The sequence below is a fragment of the Manis pentadactyla genome, chromosome 6 (genome assembly GCF_030020395.1).
Source record: "Manis pentadactyla isolate mManPen7 chromosome 6, mManPen7.hap1, whole genome shotgun sequence".
Taxonomy (NCBI): Eukaryota; Metazoa; Chordata; class Mammalia; order Pholidota; family Manidae; genus Manis; species Manis pentadactyla.
Window position 1 is genome coordinate 146983150 of NC_080024.1, and position 16412 is coordinate 146999561.

The 16412-nt window shown below is 39.6% G+C and overlaps 1 protein-coding gene across 1 annotated transcript; it reads left to right on the forward strand.

Moving 5' to 3' along the window:
• The first annotated feature begins 3435 nt into the window (after nucleotides 1-3435).
• On the forward strand, nucleotides 3436-14259 carry SERPINB13 (serpin family B member 13). The gene is made up of 8 exons (XM_036876802.2): nucleotides 3436-3521; nucleotides 4675-4856; nucleotides 5362-5418; nucleotides 9133-9261; nucleotides 9648-9765; nucleotides 11134-11276; nucleotides 11486-11641; nucleotides 13423-14259. The coding sequence occupies exons 1-8, from the start codon at nucleotides 3449-3451 to the stop codon at nucleotides 13825-13827; spliced, it is 1263 nt and encodes a 420-aa protein (XP_036732697.2). The 5' UTR covers nucleotides 3436-3448; the 3' UTR covers nucleotides 13828-14259.
• Nucleotides 14260-16412: the final 2153 nt, after the last annotated feature.

Consider the following 16412-nt stretch of genomic DNA (forward strand, 5'->3'; position numbering starts at 1 on the left):
AATAATTGATTGTCTGTTTCTCTTTTTCTCCAGTTTTGTCTGCAAATTCTATCGAAGGACACATAAGATAAGCATTTTCCTTGCTAGTATGGAAAGATGACAATTTCCCCCACATTAATATATCAGTTCTAAAGTGTCCCAATATAAATCCCAAGGGGATTTTTTATAGCTGTGACACACTGATTCAAAAATTTATCTAAAGAAGAATATATGTAAGAACTGCCAAGGAAGTGAAAATAATGAGAGGGCTTGGGCTAGATTTTAAGATGCATTTGTTTTAGGTCAGCAGTCTAAAGCAGAGCAGAAGATAGTGATTCTTGTTCAGGTAATTTTTAGGAGGAGGAGAGGAGAGTGTTTGAGCAAAGCAGGGTAGAGTAAGAGAAACATGGGAGTCAATCATGTGTTTGCATCTAGAGATTATCTTCAATCTGATCCCCTGGGCAAAGCTCTGCAGGACAAATTGCACCACAAGATTAGTCCTATTTTGAGGCAAGGGGTCTGTTCTGTTCTTCTATACCCTTTTGCCTAAGGGTCACACCCGAGGTATGCCATAGCTGGAGGTGGAGTGTTGTGTAGCTTCCTAGGCTGGTGGTCCCCTCTAGCTGTGAATTATCAACCAAAACAGCAACTGAATGGTGGTAGCGCTGACTGGTCAAGGGAATCCCAGCAGATCCACTGCAACATTACAGGCTGGGAGAAGAGCATCAGTAACAGACATGCCGAGGTTGTGCCAAAACAGGATGGGATATGGAACCCATTAGTGCTCTGGTCCAGGGTTTAATTATTTCCCATCCTGACCTAAACATAAGAGACATTTTTATGGTTTCAAATCATCAATATATTTTCTACCTTTGGGGCAGTTTTGATACTGGGAGGAAGACACTGATAAAATAGAAGAATACGGAGCATGTGATGACATTGAAAATTAGGTTTGAAAATTAGAACACGGATGAACATCTGCAGCCAGAGGATTTCGGTGTCTAGTGATTGACAGCATTAGCAGTTCCCAGTGATGACATCACCCAAAGCATAACTGGGCATTGGGGCTCTGAGAGGAGAGGCAAAGCAGCTCCTGGGAAATGAGAGATGCTGACAGCATGGACTGTGATGCCCATGGGGCTGGCAGAGGTTAGGATGTCCAGATGGCCATGTTCCCAGCCCTAGGGGGGCCTATGGTTGGGGTAGAGTGCACAGAGACAGGGTGAATCTCCAAAGGGAATATTGAAGGTGACTGGAGGAAGAAAAGCTTGGAAGAAGCAAGAGTGGAGAGAGGATAGGATTGGGGACCTTGGTTCCTGACCCCAAGATATGAGTAGTTGTCCCCAGTAAAGACTATGTGGAATGTGGTGGTCTTCAGGGGAAGCCAGGCTCCTTGGTGACAGGAGGGTGGTAGAGAAAATGCTTTAGGAAAAGGCAGAGAGCTTATGGAAATAGCTGGGCAATAAAACAGGGAATCCAGGGTCCCAGACAAAGAAATGAGAAGGTATAAACTAATAGGGATATTGAAATATAGAGCATTATTACCAACTGTTGGGTAAATGGAAGTTTTCAACCAGAATTCTGCTTGGCCTTGATAATATATGCATGTAAGGGCCTGTTTGCACATCAATGTGATGTTTATGCCAGTCCAGGGGTGGAGAGGAAGAACCCATTCTTTCCTCCCCTCCATTCCTGGTATGTAATTGGTCAGGTGCAGGTCAGTCCCCTGGGACCTACCCACGGAGTTCTTCCCGGAAGAAGTGAGCAGAAGGGGGTGCACGCTGCAGCTGGAGGGATGGAGCCTGGGGAGTGGAGCCAAGTGAGAGGGGCAGAGAGCACTGGCTGGAGAGAGGGAAGTGTGTGGGAGAGGAAGAGGGGCTGAGCTGGGAGAAATAAAAACACTTTCCCCATCCTCTCACCTTTGTTTTCCTTCAGTCTCACTGGATTTACAGGAATGTTGCCCTGCACAGGTAACCCCCTTCCCCCTGGAGCCACACATCTCAGAAAAATTTCATACCATTTAAAAGAAACTAACATTTTTGTTTCATTGGCATCCAGGGTTAACTGCATAACTAAATGCTAATTCTTTCTAAACCTTACTCAATTTGCATATTTCTCAGTGACAGTTACAAAGCAAGGTTATCAAGTACTGCTTTAGGTTTGTTACTTAAAGAGCTGGAATAAAAAAATTTTCCTGCCCATTCTGAGTATTAAGATGAGCACCTCTGTTTCCAATGCCCTTAGAAGTGTATCACTGAGCTTCTTCCTCAGGTGGGCACACGGGTGAGAGGGAAGAACTAAGGTGTCCTAGGATTTGCTGCAGTGATGACTCATCTTCAAGCCGCTGTAAGACTAAAATTTTGAATAACAAAAACTCTGTTTCTTTTAATGAACTAGTAGAGCCAGTAGGGATGCCCCAGGCTTGACAAGAAGTCTGGAATTTGGAGGTAGAATTTCCTACTGAGTTTTTAAAAATAGTGTTGTTTTACTGAAATCAGTGAGCTTGTTGGATGTTTATGAATTCCTGGCACTTAACTCAGTGTCTGGGACATAATAGACTCTCAACAAATGTTTATTCAGTGAATTAAAATGCGAGATTGCATAATTAACAGACTGAATACTTGTGAACAAGAGTGGTGTGTGTATGTGTTTAGTTGCCTGCCCCAACTTTTCTCACTTTTTCTTGTTGTTTTCTACAAGATAGTTTTTTTCTTTGCATTTGGCAACCTAGAATAATGCAGCTGCAAAGTTAACTTTACTACAGAGACCGGGCTTGTCAGGACATATGTTGAACATCTGTTGTAAGAGAAGTATGCAGTAATTCAGATCTTCATCAGGCTATAATGATGAAGCCAGGGCTGCACATCACAATTCCCTGGGGTCCTAAAAATTCTGATGCCTAGTTCCCATCTCAGAGAAGCTGATTTGGTTGTTTCTGGTAGGGCTTGGGCATAAATATTATTTTTAAGATTCACAGGAGATTTTAATGTGTACCCAAGGTGGAAAACCAGGGCTCTAGACAATTCTTTCCAGAAGATCCCTGATACTACTAGAGGTGAAGGCCCTCTCATGGTGTCCCCTATTGGGTCATAATTAGTTTAACTTGGCCATCCTAGTGCTGTCTTTTGGTCCTGGGTCAAGCTCCTGCTTATTTTGTTGTCTCGTTAATTTAGATTGCTTTATGCTTGGACCCCCAGAAGAATTTCTAAGGGATTTTGGAGAAGATAGAAATTCAATGTCTCTATGTCTGAAGTGCATAGTCTTTGAGCTACAGTTCCCAACATGATTGCTGACAGTGTCAAGTGTGTAACTTCATGACCGTGAATGAAAGAAATTGGAAACTCTGTCCTCAGTTTTGTCAGAAACCTTGCTGGTGAATTTTATTAGGCAAAGAATCATTGAGAAACCAAAGGCTGTTTCACTGGAAATGCAAATGTTAATGACTAGGGAGAGGCGGAGAGAGCTATAAATGAAAGATCTCAACAACTCATTTTACACCTTCCTGGTTCCTTGCCCAGCCACCCTATTTCTCCAAAAGCCAGGTAAGTTCTTCCTTCAACTCTGACTTAAGACTCCTGTATTTTGATAACACCGATGTTTGTGGATTCGAAAGAAATGCTTTAATGGTGCAAAACTTCCCTTGTGGTGGTTTTATTTACTTCAGTGCCTATAAGACAACCTAACTTCTCCATCTTGTTTGAAGTAGGTTAATTCAATTTATTTCTGAGTTAACCTGGAAGGAGACCCTGGGTTGAAATGGAAGTTTTAACAGCAGATGGGCTTCTCATAACAAACCCCCTAAGTATGTAGGCGTTCAAAAAATCTTATTCTTCATTAATCTCTTTCTTGTTTTAGGATTTTTCTTAAAGCCTTTATCAATTAGTTATAACCATAGCTGGAGATGGAGTAAATACAAACTGTATTCTATTTGTTTATATTTAATAAATATTAATGGCTCTTTAAAAATAAAATTTTTGGTGAGATAATAAAAGTAATATGACTCGTTGTACAAGTTGGGAACAATATAGGAAAGTAGGAAAAAGAAACCCTTTCACCTTCACTGATTAATCCACGGCCAGAGTGATATCATTGTACTTTAGGGAAAGTTCAGCCTAGCTGGACTTCAATTGGGGTTTAAGAAAATTAATCTACCCTGCCACTCTCTGCACCATATTTGAATCAATTGAGAAATAGGAAGTTTCAGAGAATACACTGTTGGCTTTACCGTTGCTAGGGCTGGATAGGAGACTGCCGCTGCTTGTGTGCCTGAGGCCGGCGGGGATTCCTAGCCTGCCCCTTGCCTGGTCCCCAGTGGCAGCTGGGTAAGTGGGCATCAGAGGGCCAGGGCTGGGCCTGCCTGGCGGAGCTTCCCACAGGGAGGAGGCAGCTGGCAGGCAGACGCAGACAGGTTCCGACAGAGAACAGGGAGAATAAAACCATTTGAGGTTGTAACTCTGCTCCCTGGGGAAATGAGAACCACTGGGTGATGCTAGACGGATTCACGTCTCCTGTCCAGAGAAGGTTGAGAGAAGGGGTGAGAAGCAGGCAGCAGGGACCTTTCACAGAGAGGGCGAGCATTCCTATTCCCTGAATCAATGCAGGAAGAGGAGGAGAAGCAGGGTGGGTTTCTCTGAATAAAGCAGCTCAAATATGAGAAAAATGCTGGTTCAGTTTTGATTGCTGTTGCTGTTATAGGCCTTGCAAGAATCGCCATGGATTCGCTCAGTGCAACAAACATTCGGTTTGGGTTTGATCTTTTCAAAGAGCTGGATAAAATAAAAGATGGCAACATCTTCTTTTCCCCTGCGGGCATCAGAGCTGCCATCGGCATGCTCCTCCTGGGAAGCAGAGGAGCCACGGCGGCCCAGTTTCGGAAGGTAGGGCGGGATTCCACTGCTTTGCAGGCACAGATTCGTCTCCAGCCCAAAAATGTACTCCTGTAGACCTGTGGGCCAGGAAACAGAGAAGGCATATGAAAACACAGAGCGATTTCACATGTATCAGGAAAATTCTTTTCAGTCTCCAAATGCTACTGTGCCATCTGATCCCTGGTGCTTGAAATTCCTTTGAGCAGGGGCAGGGTGAGTGGCTCTGTCCAAAGCCATCAACCTCCTAATTAAAGATGGAGCCTGAAGACCAAAGCCTACTGGAAGACGTTCCACATTCCCTACTAAGGTACAAATGGCCCATCAAAGGTGACTACGTGAATGGATGCATCCATGTAGGCTCGTCTGAAGAAAACCAGACTTTTGCTTGATTTTGCAAGGAGAGATATGCAGACCATCAAGGCTTCTTCAACAAGCCTCCACTTTACCCCGACTGATTCTGTGGGAGGTGTTCACAGCTCTAACCACTGCAGCTAATATTTTCTGTCCCTTCCAGGTGGTTTGCTTTGGAAAAAACACAGGAAGCTCAAGGATCGAAGATGAAGAGAAAGAGGTGGGGAGCATGTCTAACACCACCGGTGTGGTTGCTTTGTAGATGTGGGCTCACCGAGGAAATGGGGAGAAGGGGAAATACTTCCTGCTTGTTTTTAAGCAATAATGATCACTGCAGCCAAATAATGTTGCTATGATCACACAGCAGTGATAAACCCTTAAAGTTAGAAAGAGACCTTAACTGTCAATCACAGTGGTCACTTGGATGGAAGTACCTATGGCAGAGTGGAGGAGTTTTGGAGTTAAACCGATTTGGGTTCCAAACCTGGCTCAGTCACTTAACTGCTGTGTTACTTTGGGGAAGTCATTCACCTCTGAGCCTCTGCAAAGTGTCCAGTAGAGTGCCTGGGACACACTGGTGACTTTCCCAGTTGTGGTAGCAGTAGGTGATGTTATTACTATATTGCATTCCTTCCTTTCTCCCTTCCTTTCTTCTTATGACAACAACAAATGACCCTCCTTATATAAGCCTTGTAGTTGACCTGGGTTAGAGTCTCTCTAGTCCTGAGCTGTCAAATATAGTAGCCAACCAAGTGGCTACTGAGTTCAAACTGAGATGTGTTCTAAGTGTCAAATAAACACTGGATTTCAAGATCTTAATAGGAGAAAGGAATGTCAAAGGAAAATCATTTTTTACCCACCACACTTCTGATACCAAATGTGTCCATTTTCTCTGCACCTTAAACAATTCTGACATTAACTCCTTGGAGTCAGGGTGGACCCCGTAAGAAGGGCTCAGCCCCGCAGGACGGCCCAGCTTCAGACACCAAGCTCAGGATTCCGCGACTCCCTCCTCAAGTTCAGGGATTTGCCACAACGGCTCACAGCACAGGGGAGACGCTTATGCTTATTGTTTTTTTTATAAAGTACACAAAAGTAGAGCCAGATGAAGAGGTACATGGGGTGAGGTCTCAAATAGTCCCAAGAGCAGGGTGGGCCACCCTCCCGCACATGGAAGTGCTCACCAACCCCGGAGCTCTCCAGACTGTAGTTCGGGGATTTTTGTGGAAGCCTCATCACATAGGCATGATCGATTATTAACTCAATTTCCAGCCTCTCTTCTTCCTGCTGGTTCTCATTATGGTTTGGTCTTTATGGTGACTAGTCCCTAGTTTAAAGCTTTTCAGGAGTCCACCGAGAGTTGTTTCATTAGAACAGAAGATGCTTCTATAATCTGGAATATTCCAAGGGATTTAGGAGCTCTGCGTCAGGAACTAGGGGAAGCGGTCAAAGGTAAATTTTTTATTATGACACAGATGTCAAAAAACCTTACATCTTTTATGTATTTTTTTGTATTATGTACATATAATATTTATATTTGTTATAATTATGTAATTTTTATGTATTATTTTTATTGACATACTATATAGTACTTCTATCTTAATATATACTTATTTATTATAGTTATATGTTACAATGATGACATTCTTGATTTGGTTTGATAAAATATAAAATTAAACTTGATTGCATCTGTTTCTTTTTGCTTTTAAGAATGTAGTTACTAGAAAATTTAAGGTTATATATGTGGCTCATATTATATTTCTATGAGACAGCACTGTTCTTCAGTTTATATCTGGAAGGTAGGGTGTATGGATGTTCAACTTTATTAAATATTACCAAATTGTTTGCCAAAGGTATTACACCACTACCTTTCCCTCCCAGCAGCATATACAGGCCCAGGTCACCCAGATGTACAGAAAGAGTGAGACCTGAAATCCCACAGGCCTTGCAGTGGTCATTATTAATGTGTAGAGATGAAATTGGTTTTTTCATGTAGATTTTATACTCAGCAAATTTGCTGAGTTTATTAGTTTTAACAGTTTTGGGGGGACTCTTTACTTGCCTACTTTTCTTATTAGTTACATCTATTCAGATTTTTTATTTCTTCCTTGTTCAGCCTTGGTAGGTTGTATTTTATCCACTTCTTTGAGGTTCTTATCTGGATAAGAGTCTTTCTATTCCTGTGCTATCAAATATGGTAGCTGGAAAATTCTCAGCCACTTAATTTTTTTGGATAATGCATTTTCTTCTTTCTCTTTTTTCTTGCCTTTTGGAAGGATGTTAGTATTCTTATTCTGTCTTCTAGATTTCTTTATCATACATATTTTTCATTTTTTGTCTTTGTGTTACATTCTGAGAAAATTGTTCAGAAGATTCTAGTTCACTACCTTAGCAGCACATATATTCTTTAACTTGTCTATTGAGCTTTTAATATCAATGTTCATTGAATATTCATGTATAGAAGTTGTAGTTGATTATAAAACCAACCTGAAAATTGTTGACAGTCTCTTTTCCCTGATCACATTTTCAGTATCTTTTTTGGTTAACATTCTAAATATATTGCCTTTTAATGTGATATCTGATAATGCCTATTATCCAAAATTGCCTAAAGTCCTTGAGGGTCTAATTAGCTGTTTTGTTCTGTTGCCTTCTGATTCTTGATATAGGAGTTATTTCTTATGATTTGTAATTTTGGAGTATAAGCTAATATTTGGCTGATAATCTATGACAGTCCAGTGAAAACTGGGATGTAGTCACATTTCTAAAAAAAAAAAATATATATATATATATATATATATATATACATTTTTGTCTTGAAGAAGTTCCTGAAATGTTGTCAGTCCAGGGCCACTTTAAGTTAATTTCTTAGTTTGGGGTTTCCTAGGTCACAGGGGTGGAATACACTCAAACCCCAAGCCTATTTGACAGTCGGCATTTCCTCTCTTCCCCATATTTTCAGATTAACTCAGTCACAACTGGCTCACTAGAGAAATACTCCTATTATGTCCTTCTCTTTTTATCAACCCATTATTATTCAAAGGCTTCAATATCTTGGTCTGGTCACATTACATCCCAGTCAACCTGAGCTCCATAGAATGAACACTGTTCATTTAAAAGACTCATAGTAACAAGGAGGGAGCCAGAAGTCATATTTGACCTCAGATTTACATATTTGATTTGAATGTGTTCAAATTTTCATTAGTTATTCACAAAATTTAGGCATTGGGTAAGTAAAGACAGTAAACGAACAAACAAAAACTCATGGGCTTCATATTTTAAAGGAAGAAAGCCTTTCTGTTCTCTACTATGCTTTTCAGTTCAAAACTAAAATGCCTCTCTTTGCATCCAGTGTGAATGGAAGTAGGCAGGTATTGCTCAGGGGCAGCAGCAAGACGTTCCTCTCTGTTTCAGGGAAGTGTGCTGGGTCACTCACTCCTTAGCTCCCAATTAGAAAACTGTGAGATTCTACAGAAAATGTCCAGAGAAGTTTGTTTTTTCCCCCAGAGGCAGGGATAGATCCCACTCCAGCTCAACATATAGCTCTGACAAATGGCCACTCATACCATCTGGAGTCACTTTCTTATCCACTGTCTGGAACAGAAGTTGCCAAATTTTAGAGTGGATAAAGTGGATAAGAATCAACCAAGGAGAGTATACAGGTGCTTAGAGTCTTGTGGAAAGCCAAAAGCAAACAGGGGGAATGTTTAGTGGACAGTTACATTTGAGATAAAAAATTCAACCTGAGCCTAAAAAGTCAGATCTGGTTGTTGAGCCCAAGAAGCAGGCTTCATTGCATAGCTGAGATTATCCAGGGGCCACACCACGTTCACCGGCCACCCCTGAGGGAGAAACCCAGGAGTCACATCCTCCTGAGCAAGAATCCAGGCTTGCTTTTGCCAAGGTAACTCACTGAGCTTTTGTTTTGATTTTGAAGACTGAGGGGACAGAAGAGATACACCACGAATTCCAAGAGTTTTTGAGTGAGATAAACAGACCAACTGGTGACTACGAGATGAAAATAGCCAACAGACTATTTGGAGAAAAGACATACCTCTTCCTTCAAGTAAGTTTTGTGGCGTCTAACACATCTGTGAGTGATGGTCATGATGCCTAGATGGCCCTGGAAGGGTTATGGGCTCTAGAAGCATGTGGCCTGATTGACTGCCCACATCGCTGGGTCTGCTCCCCCTGCTTCTTCTCTAGACACCTGGGCCCTTTGGGAGCTTATTTTTAATCCTAATCATCTAACTATGATTTTTTGCCTTTAACCTTATTGCATGTGTGTAAAAATGTGTATGTAAGTGCTCAAAGTGATTTGGTTGGGCCTCAAAAATCCCTGCTGTAATGTTAGTCATCTTGCTGTACCTCTTATTAGTCCATTTAAAGATGTTAGCAATGGCCATATGGAATTTTCAACCTCTTTCTATTCTTTCCCTGTTTCTCCTAAAGAAATACTTAGATTACGTTAAAAAATATTATCATGCTGCTCTGGAACCTGTTGATTTTGTAAACGAAGCAGATGAAAGTCAAGAGAAGATCAATTCCTGGGTTGAAAGCCAAGTGGATGGTAAAGTATGAATGGGTTGTTCATCATAAAAGCACTTTTTTACTACCTGCTGTGAGAGGGGCCCTGTTCTTGACACTGTGTGGGGTGGCAAGGTGCACAAACTTTGGAAAGAGATTTGAGGTGGGTTTTCAGGGTTAGAAAGGCAGGGCTGGGCATGAAGCATGGGAAAAGGCACTTCGGGGAGTGGCCTGGTCTCAGCAAATGTGGAGAGAGCGAAGGGGAAGCAGGAAGGGGCCCACAGGAAGTGAACTTCATGGAAACACTTAGTGGAGAGTTTTTTGTACATGTTGGCCGATCACATCTTTGGGGCTCCTGAAAGTGAGCTGGTGTCTGTTCCTGGGTTCCCACTTTTCCTTTGTATCAGAGCCTTTCTTTCTGAGCCTGGGTCCCTAAGGGATATGTCAGAGAAGGTTTCTTTTCTCGTTATCAAGTGAGAAACATTAAGCTCTCCCGTTAAGACCTGTCTCTGCTACATACCAGGTGCTACCTGAGCCTCATCTCCACTTGAGCATCCTTTGGGGATGGTAACAACTTTCAGCCCTGTCCATGGCAGAGAACTTGACGAAGCCCTCGCTTCATCCTCCCCACCCAGGCCCTAGTATGAGCCAAACACACAAGGCATCCAGAGAGGAGTGTTAACATGGAACTGCGCTTTGGGGAGCAAGAGCTGGTACTTTAGTGTTAGAATTTCAGAATACATTTTTTTATTCCAGTTATTAGGGAGATGCCTGTTATTTCAGATTGCGTTTTTTTCTTCACATTTAGTCCAAAGGAAATAAAAATTTAAAAAGCAGGAATAAAGAGGTCCTATCAAAGGATTGGTTGAAGGCAATAATTTTCAAGATTTAGTGTGGATGGGCTAAACCCAGAGACAAAAACATCAACTCCTGTTTCAATAAAATAAGAAATCTCTAAATCTTGGGTGGTAACTGTATTAGATAGGTAAAAATAATCACAGCTAACACTTCCTGAGGGCTCATTCTTAGCCAGAGAGTGTTCTGCATGCTTTATACATATTTAATCATTTACTTCTTTCAACAACCCTATGAGGCAGGTTTTATTCCTGTTTTACAGATGTAGAAACTGAAGCACAGAGAGCTTCCCTAGCTGACAAGAGGCAAAACTGGATGCACACAGAGGCAGTCTGAACCCTCGCCCATCACACCTCTGTTTATCTAGTGGGATAAATAGGTGATGGGCAAAGTGAGGACCTCCCTGGACAGCCAGCAAGGCAAAGCCTTCTGGTGGTGACCTAGCCGGGTTTTTGATGATCAGTCACATTCCATCTGCCTCATACCTGCCGGGCATAGCAAAATTACAAGTGTGTAATTTTGAAAATGGACCAATTGTGTTGTTGTTTGTTTTCAGGAAAAATCAAGGACCTGCTTCCAGATGGTTCCCTAAGCAGTTCCACCAAGCTGGTGCTGGTGAACATAGTTTATTTTAAAGGGCAGTGGGACAGGGAGTTTAAGAAAGAAAACACCAAGGAGGAAAAATTTTGGCTGAATAAGGTATGGTTCTTCATTTACTTATGTGATGTGCTTCCCCATGGAATGTAAAATCTCAAGTCCTATTTGAGTGGATGTACATGGTGAATAGCAAGTGGTGGTTTTGAGGCTGTGATCTTCAGCATTGTTTTCAGCCAAGCTAATCATTTTGGTGAGCTAACTAGGTTGTCTTTTGCCTCTTGGACATTGCGTGCCATGTGAATTTGCTGCAGAGCACAAGTAAGCCTGTGCTGATGATGACTCAACGCCATTGCTTCAGCTTCACTTCCCCGGAGGACTTGCAAGCCCAAATCCTGGGGATTCCATATAAAAACCATGACCTAAGCATGTTCGTGTTGCTGCCCAATGAAATAGATGGTCTGGAGAAGGTAAAATCCTGCATCTCCCCAGTCGTGCTTTCCTTTCTTGAGGCTTTGTATCTCAAGGTTTGCTCTGGTTGAGTCTGGAAACAGTGCTTCTCATTGGGATCCAGTGTCTAGCACTGCCAAGTAGAAATATTTCCAACTCCGTGCAACAACTACAGATGGATGTCAAAAGAGGAGCATTAAATAGTATCAGGTGTAATGAAAACAACCAATACTAAAATATTTGGGGATGTGCTAATAGGAACATTTAAAATCGTATGGAAGTTCTGAAGACCATCTCTTATTCTGGGAAATAGTTGATCTCTACAGACGTTCTTTCCCAGAAAATCACATAAGCACATATACAGCAAAATTTGTGTACTATTCAGTAGGCTCTTGGACCCTCATAATTTCTTTTTGACCAATAATTCTTTATAAAGACTTAATTTTTTTTAGAGCAGTTTTAGGTTTACAGGCATAAGTGACAGGAAGGCACAGAGATTTCCCACGAACTTGTGGTCTCCACACAGGCATGGCCTTCCCCTAATCAACATCACTTACTGGAAAGGCAGTAAAAAAATTTTTTTTTTTAACCAAGGATGAACCTACATTGATGCATAATAATCACCCAAAGTCTATAGAATCCTTAACCTTGAACCCCTCAATTTAGTCGCACCTACTTTGCAGTTAAAAAATTGATGTGGCTAGTGTCCTGTATTTTTGAAATCAGGAAGACTTCCTTTCAAATCCCTATTCCTCTGTTTAATAGCTTTCTGTTTTTTGAAACTTCTTAACTCCTTGAACTTCAATATTTTCCCATTAAATGGGCTTCATAGTTCCTCCTGTGTAGCATTGTAATGATTAGAAAATGTATCTCCTAGAACGGGGCTAGGACATGGAACTCACTCAACAAATGATAGATGCTTTATTATTACAATACTGGATACTGTTCTGTTGCTGTGAAACATCTCTAGTAGTATTATATGTTGGAAAATATTTGAGGCAGCAAAATGGCAGTATATATGAAGACTTTAAGAATATTCATACAGCAACTCAAAATCCCCAGGTGAGGGAATAACCCTTGGGAAATAGTTCAAAAGAAAAATAGTGACTTTCTGAGTCAGGTGAGAAATTTATAGGTGAAAATACATTAGGATATCTAGTTTGAAATTTATAATAATAGTAATTTTTGTATCCATAGTATCTATCATAGGATTGATACATACTAGATAACTGTAAGTGAATGAATGGATGAATGTTGGGTTAAATTTATCAACTTGATGAAAATATTACCCATCAGTCTGCAGATATTTTGGAGGGAGATGCAGGAATATGAAAAAGTTTCATTATAGCAAGTAAAATGGACATTCACTCTGATTGCAACTATATATATGTATTTATATATTATAATAATGCTATATAGTATAATATAAATTATTTTATAGCATAATTAAAACATTATTGCTTAATATATATGCATAAAAGACTGGAGGGGAATAGTAAAAACTAATAATATGCATTGGATAGAATGAGAAATGTCTTGTTTTTTCACCCTTAAAAATTCATTTAATACTATTGAGTTTTCACATATACACAATTTAAATAGAGAGCTGTAAGACAAATGTCTGTTATTTAAAGACAGCAGGCTAGTGAAATGAAATTTCTACCTGTATTTGTTGCTGGTATTACTAAATTTTAATTTGTTACTATAATTAATAATTTCTGACTGATACAAATCAATGTCACACTGTTTTAACTTGTGTTGATAATCATCCCATTCTTTCCTCCTTATTTTTTCTTAATAGATTGTAGATAAAGTAACTCCCGAGAAATTAGCAGAGTGGACTAGCCCAGGGCATATGGAAGAAAGGAATGTCAACCTGCACTTGCCCCGGTTTGAAGTAGAGGATGGTTACGACCTAGAGCCAATCCTGGCAGCCATGGGGGTGGAGGATGCCTTCAGCGAGCAGAAAGCTAACTTCTCTGGCATGTCCTCTGGCTCTGGGTTGAGTGTCCAGAAGTTTCTGCACAGGGCTTTTGTGGTGGTAACGGAGGAAGGGACTGAGGCTGCAGCTGCCACCGGCGTGGGCCTTACCGCCCAATCACTACCAAGTTATGAAAATTTTCACTGCAATCATCCCTTCCTGTTCTTCATCAAGCACAATAAGTCCAATATCATCCTCTTCTTTGGTAGATTTTCTTCTCCTTAGGACAGTCATTGCCTTGGCAGAAAACCAGGGCTGGAATATTAATAGGACTATAGAAATGACCCATTCCTTTAAAATTTGTTTTACTTGCTCGCATTTCAATCTTACCATTAAAATCAGTGATTTAATGACTGCTTTAGGGTGTGTATGTTCATAATTTTCCTAAAAGAGAAATGTCCTTTTGTTTGTGCCTTGTATAAAGTGAGTTCAGCTGAGGCTCATTAATGATCTCCAGTTGATTTCTTCTGAAAGTAAGTCAACGTTTTGTTGTAATTTTGTGCATGAATGTAGTTTTGTCTCTTCAGTAAAGACAATGGACTTGTGATTTGGGGAATCCCCCAGTTCTAATATTTTGGCATACATAGGTAAAATAAACAGTAATTTACTCAATTCATGTGTTATTTTTTTGCTTTCTCAGCAGATAGTGTGGCAAACTGTACAGAGGAAAGAGAATTTAGAAACATATTAACAAAACAGAAATTAAACCTCAACAGCCAGAACAAAATAAAACTATATAACATACAGAAAAGATTCCCATATTTTTATCCTCTGTTCTAACAAAGTGTATTACCCATTGTCAGTTCTGTAAGCATTTCGATGGTGTGAAAGAAATGTGATAAATGAGAAGAAAATTATTGTAGCTGATCAATATTCCTATCCTGTCACTTTTTTGGTGATGGTGAGTATTTGGAATGACTTTTAAATGAATGAATGTTTTCTTTCTTTTTCCATATTTACATATTTCTGATTATTGTGTGAGTGAACTGTGGGTATTCCCAAATGATATTTTCTTGAAGATGCTTTTGAAAGGCTCTAAATCTATTGCTGATGTTCTTTACTGTGGGCCTGCTTTACTTCTACATTTTCAGTTTTTCGCAAGAATTCCATTATTGACTTATTTACAGCTCTATTGGGCTATAATTTACCTATCATAAAATTCACACATTGTAAATTTACAATTCAAGAGTTTTTGGTAAATTTCTAGAGTTGTGCATATACCACCACAATCTTGTTTTAGAAAATTTCCATCACCCTAAAAAGTTTCCTTATGCCTGTTCCCACCCCTAGGCGCAGGCAACCATGCATTTGTTTTCTGTCTTAATTTTTCTTTTCTTTGACATTTCATGTAAGTGGAATACTAAAATATGTAGTCTTTTGCATCTGGCTTCTTTCACTTAGCATATGCTTTTTGAAGTTTGTTTATTCTTATTATGTATCAGGTGAGCTTTTTTAAATTGCTGAATGTTATTCCATATCATTGAAAGGACAAATATTGTTTATCCATTTACCAGTTGATGGACATTTGGATGGTTCCCACTTTTTGGTTCCTGTGAATAATGTTGCTACGAACATTTGAATAAAGGTTTTTATGTAGATGTGTTTTTATTTCTCTTGGGCAGATTCCAAGGAAATGTTGGGTCATATAAGGGTTTTTTTTAGCTTTTTAAGAAACTATTTTCCAGTGTGGCCATATAATTTTACATTTCCATCAGCAGTATATAAAGGTTCTAGTTTCTCCACATCCTCACCAACATTCAGTTTCTTTATGATTGTAGCCATTCTAGAAAGTGAGAAGTGGTATTTCATTGTGGTTTAAATTTACATATACTTAATAACTAATTAGGTTAAATATATTTTCATGTGCTTACTTGTCATTTATATGACTTCTTTGGTGAAATGTATATTTAAATCATGTGCCTGTTTTTAAATTAGGTTGTCTTGTCTTACTATTGAGTTGAAAGAACTCATTATATATATTACTACAAGTCCTTTATCAAATACTTGATGTGTGAATACCTTCTCATAGTCTGTGGCTTCTTTGAATTTTCTTACTGGTGTCTTTTAAAAAAAAACATAACAGCTTTTTGAGATAATTTACATATCATGAAATTCACAATTTAAAGTGTACAATTCAGTGGTTTTAATATAGTTGCAGAGCTGTGTAAATATCTGTTACCTATTTTTGGAACATTTCCAACATCCTCTGAAGAAATCCCACCAACATTAGCATTCACTCCTCTTTCCTTTTACTCTCATCCCATGGAAGTCTTTATTCTACTTTCTGTCTCCATGGATTTGCCTATTTTGGACATTTTATATAAATGACATATCTTATGGGGTTTTTATAAGTACATTCTTTCACTGAGCATAATGAATTCAAGGTTCATCCAACTTATATACTGAATCAGTACTTCATTGTTTCTTATGGCAGAGTAATATTCTGTTATATGGGTACTTCAGATTTTGTTTATTCATTCATCAACCGATGAACACTCATATTATTTCCACTTTTTGGTTATTATGAATAATGCTGCTATGAACATTATGTATGTCAGTTTTGTGTGGACATATATTTTCATTTTCCTTAGGTATATACCTAAGATTGGAATTGCTGGGTTACATGGTATCTTTATGTTTATCATTTTGAGGAACTGCCAAATTGTTTTCCAAAGCAGCTCACCATTTTACAATCCCACAGCAGTATATGGGCGTTCCAGTTTCTACTCAGCTTTGCCAATACTTGTTATATTCTGGCTTTTAAATTTTAACCATCCTAGTGATGGTGAACTACTGTCTCATTATAGTTT

Bases quoted from the DNA above. Each gene is read 5' to 3' on its own strand.
- SERPINB13 (XM_036876802.2), top strand. From the start codon at position 3,449: ATGAAAGATCTCAACAACTCATTTTACACCTTCCTGGTTCCTTGCCCA. The intron at 4,857-5,361 runs GTAGGGCGGGAT...TGTCCCTTCCAG, and splicing joins CGGCGGCCCAGTTTCGGAAG to GTGGTTTGCTTTGGAAAAAA. The intron at 5,419-9,132 runs GTGGGGAGCATG...TTGATTTTGAAG, and splicing joins TCGAAGATGAAGAGAAAGAG to ACTGAGGGGACAGAAGAGAT.